Source organism: Trichoplusia ni, chromosome 26, assembly GCF_003590095.1.
Source record: "Trichoplusia ni isolate ovarian cell line Hi5 chromosome 26, tn1, whole genome shotgun sequence".
NCBI lineage: Eukaryota > Metazoa > Arthropoda > Insecta > Lepidoptera > Noctuidae > Trichoplusia > Trichoplusia ni.
This window is the reverse complement of record NC_039503.1, coordinates 370909-383528: the sequence shown is the minus strand read 5'-3', so window position 1 is coordinate 383528 and position 12620 is coordinate 370909. Positions and strand designations below refer to the sequence as shown.

Genomic DNA, 12620 nt, shown 5'->3' with positions numbered 1-12620 from the left:
GCAGAGAGCGTCTAAAATGCCAAACGTCAATGTAATGTCATGTGAGACTCGTCGATAAACTATTGCGAATCGATTATTTGAGATTGTACATCGTTTTAATTTACTTCAATAGAAAGCGATGTATAAATGTTTATCTTTCTAGTATGTTCTTGTTAAATAAGGTTATCGGCGTTTAATGACATGGTGGCGTTTGTTTAGTTTCAGGTAACGGTAAAGACTCAGGATAGATGGCAGCACCAAAAAATACTCGCGTTCTGTGTGACATTCACCCCCCTGGCAACACCAACTAAATTACTCAAACGTCAAAAATGGTAAATTTTTCTGAGACTTAATTTTTCCTGAAAAATATTCATTCACATAAAAATTTGATTTCGTCATTACAGTGAGCTTGAAAACTTAAGTTACAAAAAGATTTAGTTCTAGTGTTCTGTGTTAGAGTGTGTGAACAGTTATGACCTGTTTTCATTAATGGTAAAAGGCTTAAAGGCATCGATACTTTGCTTACAGTGAGTATAAAAAAGCTGAGACTTCGTCAAGGCTAGTTCTACTAACTTAATTATTAATTATCTGTTCTTTCGATGATATCACGATTAGTTCTTTGAACTTTATTATTTTCGTGATGTAATGTGTAAATTTCGAGACAGTAATGATTCCTTTGGGTATAAAAAGTTATTTTTAGATAGTAGAGTACGCAATTACAGCTGGGTTTGTTTGTGTAGTGTTTATAGTGTGGTTATTTAAATTTGGAACACTTGAAGGATCCTGTCTGTTGATTTGAATGATAGTGAAGTGTTAGTGAACTCTGGTTCCTGCTTTATTTATTTTTCTGTAAGTATTTTATATGTAACCAATTATATTTACATGATCTTACCAAAAAACCTGTATGTAAATAAAAAAATAACTAAATTTCAGTGAAAATTTCAGTTTAAAATACAGTGTTTCAACAAATGTATTATATTAATAATGTGAATGAAGTACTTCCTTATGACTATTTAGAGATATGTATAATATATAATTATTGGGTTTGTTAGCTGTAATGGCCAGAAAGCCATAACTAAGCTGCTACAGTTTGCAACTAGAAGTTTTAACAAATAATTTTATAGTTGTAAATAATAATTTATTTAATGATTCAGTGCATATGTTTGGCAAAGGCCTTCAATTATCCTAGATCTTATGAAGAAATATTTACATAATTCTTAATCATATGTTAAACCTGTTTACTTGCATATTGTTTATAGTATAACAAATACTAATCATGTGTATAAACAAACGGACAGCATCTGCAGACTGTTATATTATTGTTTGTTTCACAATTCATGGGTATATTCTTATAATATTAAAACAACCTTATCACTTGTGCTAAGTAAAGATTGGTTAAAATATAGACAAAAAGGTATAGATATCTGTTAGTTTTTAAACAGGTCTAAAGAAACATTAGAACCAGTGACTCTATTTGCATTCCCAAGGAGAAGAGAGCAAGGAAATATAGTAAAAGTCCTCAAAAAAAAATAAAAAAAATGGATATTTGTATTAGTAGTGTAAAAGTAACCACCTATTTAAATATTGTTATGGTAACAGCTAGATCAATTTTGATGAAATGTTGATGGATAGTCTTGTCATACAGAAAAGGATTAGGGCTTCATCAGTTAAAATTATTTATCTATTACTATCAATATGATAGATTTATACTTCTTCATTTCGCAACTGCATGTATTGATCCTTTTACAAGTCGTAAAAGCTGGTAATTTACCTAAAAAAGATACAGTTTTTTTTTATCTAATATCACTAAAAACTGTCCTTGTCAAATTGAATAACTAATTAATTTTGCAATAACAAGTAAATTTTATCTGGACAGGATTAATAGCTATGCTATATTTAGCTATTTATCCTTATAATGTAATAAGGTTCACAGTAAACATCATGTTTTTGTGTGAATAAATTATAAGAAGCTATATTCTCCGCACATTATTAATGCATACAGTTATCAGTACAAAAACTATTGTTATTATAATCTATGCAGTGTGACTAATTTAGATATGGTTCAGTCAACAAGTAACTGAATTATTAATAAAGTTCTTTATACAACATCTATACTATATTGGTTAAGTTAACATAATATTTTCCTGACTGTTTGGGGATTTCATTTATTTACACTTCTTTTCATGAATCTGCAATTTTGAACTTAGACGATTCTCCGCTGCTCCAATATAGGGGATGCAGATATAACAAGAAGTAGGTGATGGCATGATTTGTATAAAATCTCAGAAAACAATAATACATTACCAAATGTGTTTTTTGTAATAATAATTTATGATTCATGCATCACAATTTATATACGTGTCCAGGCCTTACAATACACTCTGATTCAGACCACATGGGGTGAACAGAAAAAGAGTGTTTTCGAGTAGGGATCGCGTATTTTTTCATATAAAAAAAACATTAGAAATAATAAATGCCGAAAATGTTCAAATGGTCACAGAAATGAGAACTAAGACTGGATACGCATTCCAATTTGAAACAATGCTATGACGAAAGGGACAAAGTTTACGGAAATATTGCTCTAATACCTACCAACTGGTTCTGAAGTTGATAATGAGCGCTTTACCGAATACAAAGCGAGGATATCGCGACCCGTAGGTTGAATTTGAATAGGTAGCAGGTAGATCTACATTCCAGAAAAATACCTTGCCAGAATGTTTGTCTTTTCTCAAATCAGTCTGGATAGTATGATAACTCGGCCTGTAAATGTCCCACTGCTGGGTCTCTTGCCATATAGATAAATACTGGCTGTTGTTTGCGACCGGTCGCATATATCTGTAAAACATTAAAACATTACCCTACTTTAATGAATTTGGATAATAGTAGCTACCTAAGTACATACTCAATTTCATCGAATCGGCTTAGCCGTTTAAGCGTCAGCCGTTAAGGGATAATAAACATGAACACATACAAATACACTCACATAGTGGTATTTAGCATTGATCTGTGTACAACTCAGTAACATTACAAGTAATTAAAAAAATCGGTCAACCTTACCCTTTCTTCACATAGCCCTCGAATTGCCAATGAACTCTCAAAAACTCTACAAGTTTAAAAATAAGTAGATATTGTAAAGTTGCCGCCAAATAATTCACTTTTGCATCCAATTAACTGCTTTTCTACATCATGAACTTATAAAGCAGGATTTAAAATGAGACGCCGCTCTACACTGTTTGTAGTAGCATCTCTTTTGAACAACGAAATAAGTTCAGCTTCATGAATAAGTAAGCGAATTGGTTTATAATGTATATTGTATACAGCTTTGAATTGACTTTCAAATGTTTGACCTTTTGAAATAATGTTTATAAGACTTCCTTTTGAAGTTTTCGACAGTTCCCGACTGCCACCTCCACTTAATCCGTTTAGACATCTACGTCGAATTATATGCTTAATCTTGGCCCGGTTTCCTAGTATCCCCATAAACTTGTATTCTTTTAATATTACGGTTAAAATAATTCAGACTAGTTGGTTCAGTCCACATTCCTCCCCAAACTTAAATTCTTGTTAAATTCATGACATTATGTCGCATTGCATCAGTTGTCGCAATAAACTTTAATAAACAGAACACTGTTACTCTGGGGATTCGTAGTGCAGCATTATTTTGACATTATGTCCCACTCAAATCTAGTGATACTTTGATACTGTTGCATATTCTATTAGATTCTATATGATGCAAGGATGTTGACGTCACAAATTGTTTAATAAAACGAAATGTCGAGTTGAATAGTGTCGAGTCATTGATCTTCCTTTTTAATATAATCTTTGATACTGAAAGACTTGTTTAATTTGAACTTTGTAATTATTCGTTTTTATTTTAACTACTTATTGTAAAGTCCACCAGAAAATGTACTTCATTTAACGTTTATTAAGTTCGAATGAAATTTAAATTGCCATACGGGAAATAGGGAACTTTATATAGAGGATGGTAGAAACGGCATACACCATTGTGTTCAGTTGGCTTGTTAGCAAGCATCTGGTTCATTAGTTTGATGGCTAATGAACCAGATTAAGGCCGTACGTACAAGAGACAGTAGGTCTCCAATAACCGGCTTTACTTTTTGATGCCCGACTTTAGCCACCATGCTAGTTCTATTCAAACTATGTATAGAGATTATAGGTCACAGGACGATGGACAAACAGCAGAGCCTTGGTGTAATAGGGTTCCTTTTTTACCCTTTGGATACGGAACCCCAATACCTATAACACGCCGGAAATATGTACATACCCACGTGATGTCTGTTGTAGAGTAGGCTTTTCCAAAATTGTTACCTTATAAACCAAGGATGATTTAAAAGTATAAAAATAATTAGATGTGCACGAACAAAATATTTTATTTTATTTTTACATCGTTTTTTTTTGCTGTCTCTAAAGTTTGCATGACGTCATAATCCAGGTACGAAGATATTCCACTATAGGTTATAGTATCACCATTTCGGAAGCCCTCTACAACAATTATCTGTATTATAGTTATAAATGATGTCGTAATTTCACATGGTTCCTCATAATTAATGGTCAGGAGCTAATTAACTTTGCGGGTCAGTGTTTGGCCTTAATAACAATAAATACGTTTGCCGTAAATTTTTACTTCCGCCATCATGTTTGGTGTATGTAAATAAGTTTGTGAGTCATGGTTTTCTTAGCCTTTTAAAAGTTTTGGTGGTGTTGGTATTGTTAGTCATCGTTCACCATCACAGCCTGGAATCCTTTATGGCTGGATATAGGTTACCGTTTTTTGCCTGCCAGTTTTTTTGTCCTGATCTTGTCAGTAGATTTGTAGAACTGCTGCATTTGGCGCACGTTAAATGAAACAAATTTTTAGGTATAGGGAAGTTAGAAATATTAATGAGTTTCATCTAATATCCTGCATATATTTCTATATTTCTTTAAATGACTCCTGCACTGAGGAATATAATCCTCGTATGTCAGAGGTTTTGCAAACACACAAGTAATATATCTCGCAAAATATATACAGACTTCATAGTAAGAAAGAGCACAGGAAAAGTTCATGCAGTAGAACTATCTATAGTATTTTCTTCAAAGTTATCCCATATCGTCGAATAAATATATGTACTGTTCAAGTATTCCCCGTAATATATTCGTAACGAGGAGTGTGCAAATATGTATGCGGTGGCAATCTCGTTCGATTTCCAATTCATGTTTTTCGTGTCATCGTTTTTTGTTCGCATCGCCCTCCCCATTTTTTCTGGTCTGCGGTTGAGGCATGCAAAAATTGCTATTGTTAATACGTAAATAAGTCCAGTGCTTTTATGTGGAGTCAATGATAATTAACAATGGATTTGGAGCGTAAATGCTAATACTGATGTCGTGTATTGACCTTTTTGGTGATGTCATAAAAAGGTCAGGACTCTGTCGTATCAGTTTATATAGCAGGAGAACTATTGCCATTGAAGAAGTGAGATGCTGGGAGTGTATAGATTTTTTTTTTTTTTTTTCTTTAAATAAATGCGGATTCTCGCCCCTACAATCAAAACGATCCTACAGGCTTACTTTAATTTAATACCATAGCAATATTACGTTTAGACGTGGCCGTACATATCACAGCAGATAGGACCACAATAGTTATAAGAACAGTACATAGAAGAGCATTCATTTTACCTCATAGTTTGAGTAATATTATGTACAAGGAAAGTTGCACTTATTATAAGAAGCCAAGTCTTACAAGACAGTTTAGAGGCTTCTGGTTTCAATTTATTAATCTTTAATCAATATACATTTTAAGTAGATTATTAATAACTTTCTACCTGTTTCTTTCCTGTAAATTGGTAATTCATTTATTGAAGGACAAAACTTTATAAAATACGAGACCTTATGTCAGTAAGCGTGGCTGTCAATTTCTTCTCTGTATAGACAGAGGGATTTGCGCTACCGGAGAATCTAAAAGCCGGTATTATTACTTTATGCTTATTGTAAGTTTTTACCCTACTACACAAACGTTTTAGGCATCATCTAGCAAGGGGCCTGCTATCTACTATAGGCTAGTAATGTAACCTCTTTGGTACGTCAGTAAACAGTGTAGTAATTGTGGAATGTGGAGGGTTGTTAGGTCATGACCCACTTCTTATGACGCAGGGGTTCGCGGTGCGTCAAGAAATCTGTATCAAAATCAACCTTATGCCATTGTAATAAGAACTGTGTTTAGAGTATTGAAGACTGGGTTATGCTTCATAGTTCTGTTTCGCTTTTATAGTTGTGAAACGAGTTGTGATCAGTTTGCTCTATATAGGATAAGTTAGAGTGGTCTGACCACAATCGAAAAAGTATAAAAATAAATTGTTAAGTTGAATCTTGAGTTTTATATCGGGAACTTGTTCACCCACTGCATTTTAACTTAACTGGTTCAACCCTGCGGTCTGTATCCACGAAAAAGATTGAGTTTAGCGAGTTAAACCAAAAACGATCAGTTTTTTATATTATAGTGGTCTAGAAGTAAACCACTTGGAACTTGAATTTTGGAAAAATACGTAATACGATTTGATGGGAATACAATATTTTGGTACTTTTGAAATGGTTTAATGATACATCGAGAAGGTGACCAAGAAAACTGCAAATCATCATGTACACTTTACGATTCGTGTGTTACTGTAAATTGTTTGTGTACATAAACTGTGACTAAATAAACTAAACTTATCGTGATGGGGCTTGTTCGATTTTGTTTTCAGTAGCACTATGATTGACTATCTTTGATGATTATTTAAGACTAGCTGTTGCCTGCGACTTCGTCTTCGTGGTTAGAATACATAAGTTATGACTTTTTCTTCGCTCCTATTGGTCGCAGCGTGATGATATACAGCCTAAAATCTTCCTCGATGAATGGTCTATTCAACACAAAAAGAATTTTTCAATTTGAGTCAGTAGGTAGTTCCTGAGATTAGCGCGTTAAAACAAATAAACAAACTCTTCAGCTTTATATATTAGTATAGAAGTATAGATACGAGTGCTACATATTGTTCAAGCTTTGGAAACTGTTAATCTCCCACAACAGCTGAAGTCTTACTATAGAAGTTGGTGGTATTCTCCGACCCAATGATCTTCAATTGTCGTCATAAAGGAGGAAGTTCTCAATTCCCTCAGAACTTCGGAAAGGGTTAACCGATTTTATTGATTCTTCTTTTCATATAACGTGAAAAAAAATACCTGATTTTTGGTCTTAAAATCATACAGCATTTACGTTTTTGTTCTTAAAAAGTACCTATTAGTTTCACATAAAGTTATAAATGCTTACATCATCATAACTTGTATATCTAGACACTTATGTTTGTCTAGACTAGGGTGCGAAACCACGTGTGCGAAACCTAAGGAATTCCATTACTAATCGACACCTACAAGCATCATCCGATGATCTCATCACATCACGTGTAAAAATAGACCTTATGTCATTACAATAAGGTAGTATGAATAACACTGACCTTGTTTTAATGTAAATTTAACCTTATCCTCTAAATAGTTAAGTGCATATTCCTTTCTATTTAAAAATATGTCGGAAATATTTATTTTGAAATTGAACTGTAACTTCAGGAGTTAAGGGTGGTTTTAGTTTGTAAATATTTTTAATGAATTTTAGTGTTTAGATAGACCAGATATGAATTTGTCTTTTGCGTGTAACACATGATATATGACTAGTAATTGATATGTTGCATTAATTCAAATGTAATTGATACCCGATTTGTTTGAATCAATTAAAACTGTGTAATCATATTTTTGACAAAATACAAATCTGATAGTAAATAACAATCGAAATTACAATTTTTAAAATTGAAACCAAACAGTGTACTGGCGTTGTCATTAATGCTCAAACCTTTATAAGGGAAGAGGTCTGTGCCCACTAGTGGGATGTTTGTATGCCGGTGTCAGTAGGTATTATTACTGCCTTAGATATCATCGGCCTAGCCTTTTCCCAACTACGTTGGGGCCGGCTACCTGCCTTAGATAGTCTTGCAAAAAATATAAGAATTAATCTTGCAGTAAAGTCCTTGTTAGCTACGATTTTACAAATATTTTTCACTTGCAATCTGTTTTTGCGTGCCTACATTTTACTTGGTCCAAAAACATTTTTCTTTCCCTTTGCGAAAATATCCTTAAAAGTTTCAAAGTGAGTACGTCCTTGTAAAGGCATCTTGTCGTGTTTACGTACGACTGTTTACACTCTAGACACATCTGTCGAGGTCATTCGAGGTCAAGTGATCATCGTCTGAAAAACCGTTTTAAGTCAGGAATGTAGTTTTTGTGAAGTTTAGGAGTATGAGGTATTTGTATAGAATTGAATACTTATAAAAAATACCTAAAATAATATTATGAACGTGCAAACTTGTATGTATGTTTATGATTACATTTTGTCAAAAATACTTATTCAATATTTTTTGGAAAAAAATCTGAAGAACTACAGATTAATTTTATTAGATTTGGGGCCGATTTTTCAATCGCCAGATAACTTTTATTCGACGAGTATGTTTGACGTTTTGACAGCTTTTGTATAGAAAATATGTCAAACGTCCATATTTATTCTTCTGATAAAAAATATCTCAGGATTGAAAAATCAAGTCAAAACTTCCAATCCAGTTAATATTAAATGTTTGGAGCTGTGTCAGATTTGTTTAATGTAACAGCTTATACAAGTCTAGACAGGATATTTATTTGCTCATGTCGTGTTCAATGATAAGTATTGATATCTCGTTTTTGTTTGCTTACGCTTTTTTTACTCACGATGTTAAGCAGTACAGTCGTGGGCAAAAAATGTGTTGTTTTGACTGAAAGCATACCTGAGTGTTAAAGGTGTAGGACAAGGATTTGTGTGATCCCTGAATGCTTTTTCTGAGTCTGATGTTTTTGTGCACGTGATTGTACAAACAAAGCGACACAAATGCTGCTCCCTTAAGAAACTAGTCCATCCAAAGGTTGCCTGTAAATGATTGCTTTTAGTGATAAGACCGCCCATGGTGGTATCATGACAACAATTTACTTGTATCCAATCCTGTAATTATGTGGTGTGTAGAAAAGAATATCGAATGTATCCATCAAGCATAAAATTCCTGACAGTTAAAGATTACCTTTGTTTAATAGTTCTCCATAAACGTAGAAAACATTATCATTCTAAAGATCACTAACTTGTACTTAACGAGATTTTGAGTTCAAATCTTTGCGCGCAAGCAACTGTACATGTATCAATAGTACCTCAATCAATCAATACCGCCTATCGAGGTCCGATACTGAACATAGGCCTCCACAAGTTGCACCATAACACCCGATCCTTCCCAACCATCTTAGATTCTTAGGTCATTGGTCATCATTTCATCTTCTCTTCTATCCTACTTCCTACTATGCTATAGTTTGTATGTTTGGACGTATAATGTTTCTTTCACGTAAAAGCAACTGAACGGAGTTTGACAGAACTAGGTACACAGTAGCAGATCTATACTTCTATACTCTATACTAATATATAAAGCTGAAGAGTTTGTTTGTTTGTTTGAACGCGCTAATCTCAGGAACTACTGGTTCAAATTGAAAAATTCGTTTTGTGTTGATTAGACCATTTATCGAGTAAGGTTTTAGGCTATAAACCATCACGCTGCGACTAATAAGAGCGAAGATACAATGGAAAATGTGAAAAAAATAGGGCAGGTATAAATCATAACTTATAACCACTATATCTTCTAACCGCGGCCCACGGGGACGAAGTCGCGGGCAACAGCTAGTAGTTTATAACCGGGATTAACGCATAGGATAGTATATACCTCGATTTTTCCCGTTGGATCATTTTCGATTTGAAGCGGGCCGGATCGCGGGCAACAGCTAGAAGACAATAATACCTATAGGTGATGAAATGTATGTTGTGTTGTTCAACCTCTTAGCAATCAGGGTTAATGTATTGTATTGTAAATATTTTCACCTGAGTTCTTATCTCAAATACTGTACAGAGACTTTAATATCAACTTGTCGAGAACTATTGCCGTTGTGGAAAGGAGACAGAGTACTTCTCTATCTGTATAGGTGTATCGCTTACACACTGGCTTCATAAGCTCGCTATTGTATGCACAGTATAATGCGTTTGTCCCCATATGTAGAGGTTATTTTGCGGTTTCCTTTTGCTTATAATATAACGAGCGAGATATAATTGTTTTGCGATGCATTTTATATTTATTAATTACTTACTAATTTAATTAGGCTCGTGGATTCGTACTGAATTAAGATAATCATCATACTTAGAATCTTAGCGATCAAGGAAAAGAGGTCTTTCTATTGGTTCTCTCTTTGAAACATATTGTTCCTCATTACACCTATATTTATAGTAGTTATCATTGCGCAAATAAATAAAGTGTGAGTATTATAACTTTGATAAGGCAGATTCATAATTTTGTTTGTTAATTAAATGGAAAACGAATCCGTCAGTAAATAATTTAATTCTGGTGTCGCGGGGGTTACACAAACATTCGAGTTTCATGCAATCGATTGAGAACAGTTTACGTATGCGTAATTATCTTGATATCCCGATTGTTTTCCACCAGATTTCAGACCTAGTCGAAATTTCGATTCGATAGCTTATGGTTAAGTACTCCGTTTAGGTCTGAAACGAGTTGGGCAACCCTGATATAGTAAATGATTATAAATAAAGAAAGTCATTTATTCAAATTAGGCTACTAAGTAGCACTTTTTAAAGGTCAAATTACATTGGACAGCACCCAGTTTTGCCCACCCTTCACCGCTTCCTAAGTGCTTTTGCTGTGAGAGAAGAAACGGCGCAACAAATTCCGCAGCAGCACGCTGTCTTTCTTTTATTGACAATTGGTCTACCCCAACCTCATAAACTAGTTGTGCGACTGAGACCTCGCTCTACACCGTGTATTTTGCCTTCCTGCTTCAACAACTGCATCACTCTTACTTCGAGAAATGTTGGTAGTCAGTCCACAGCATATAAGAACATTTTTCTCTCCATCATGTCCTCCAAAACTTCCCCCAGACCCATTAGATCATAACAAATAGTATTGATATCGTAACATGTGTGAATATCAGTGTGTTTGCTTCCGCAGGAGCGGCGCGGCGCGATAATGCGCGCGCGCAGATAATACCCAACGCCCGGACACTACTCTGACTACCGTGAGTTTGTTTTGATATGATATTTATAACTTGTTGTAGTGTAGTCTATATATGTATTAGTAGATAGTAGATATACTATTTTTTCTGTAGTATCTAAGACTGCATCTTTAAGGATCTAGGTTACTATTTTTTTTTTAAACTATTCCGCATGCTATCCACACATTAAGTCTCATGCCCAAGACTCCCAAATTAGGGACAAACGTTTGTGGATCACATAAACACTTGTCCTACGCGGGGGCAAAACTTGTGACTTGAATGTTTGTTAAATCCCCGCGAAATTAGGATTCAATTCCTTACTGTGAGAGTCCAGAGCGACAAACATTAACTCTTTAAGCACAGTAGCTTTAAGCCAACATTAGAGGTGTGGGTTCGAGATGCCACATTTCTCACCGTACGTCAGTATTTCCACAGCTGAACAAGATCTTTTTATTCTTTCTTTAAAAAAAAACGACTCCCGCTGTAAGGAATTTAATCCTTGTATCGCGGGGGGTTTTACAAATATACAAATCACATGTACAAAGATACATATATTATTATATTCGATACATACCCGTTGTTAAAGTGAATATTTTCAGGTATAAGAATGGCGTCGGTGTGGAAACGCCTGCAGCGTGTCAACAAGCGCGCCGCTAAGTTCCAGTACACCGCCTCCTACCACCGCGTAGATCTCGAGACTTCTCCCAAATGGTAAGCTGAGGACCAACCCTTGCTAAAACTCTAATCAGATTTTTATTTGTTATGATGCAAATAGGATAGACGTCATCGCTTATACATTTAATGTTTTAAGCTAGTTGGAGTCGACATTTCCTAGTCGGTTACCCTGAGGAGAAATTATTAAATGATGTAACGGTTTACACACGCGTATTTATCGGGGTAGCCCGACTAGTTTCGGACCCAACCGGAGTCCTTAATCATGAGCAGACGCGGCGGGATCGCGAGTCGAACTCGGCTCAGTTCGACTCGCAGTGAGTAAAACGTTACATTATTTAATACTGAGGAGAAATGTCGAAACAAACTCAGGGGTGAAAGTTTTTCTTTATAGCGTCCAGAAATACAGCACATGTGAAATTTCAACTGTTACGCTATTATGGTTCATGCTATATCTAGCCTGATGTCAGACCCACACACGGATAGCTGAGCCTAAGAAGTGGCCTTTGTAATAGGGTTCCGTTTCACCCAATAGTAGTGTTTCTTTATCGATATAGCACATCAATATGTTACGCCTATTTAATAGTTATCGTAATCCTGATAACTTATACCGCAATACATATCGCACGTCATGTTTACTGCAACTTAATCTTACGATCACTTTTGTAATCTTTAATCATCAATAATTATGAGAATTGACAATTAATTAGCTTGTCATCCTGCAGTTTTTTTATACGAATAGACGAGTGGTTGAGTTCAGTACGCCAAGCACAATGAACGCGAGGTATCACGGGTTCGACCCCCAGGTAGTACAAGCAAAACGC

General features: G+C 34.8%; 1 protein-coding gene across 1 annotated transcript in view; it reads left to right on the top strand.

Moving 5' to 3' along the window:
- The first annotated feature begins 296 nt into the window (after positions 1–296).
- LOC113505705 (EH domain-binding protein 1) overlaps positions 297–12620 on the top strand; it is a 43240-nt gene continuing 30916 nt past the window's right edge. The window contains exons 1-3 of the mRNA XM_026888511.1: positions 297–506; positions 11082–11148; positions 11724–11835. Of these exons, the coding sequence (XP_026744312.1) occupies positions 11732–11835 (104 nt within the window). The 5' untranslated portion in view covers positions 297–506; positions 11082–11148; positions 11724–11731. The remainder of the gene's footprint in view (positions 507–11081; positions 11149–11723; positions 11836–12620) is intronic.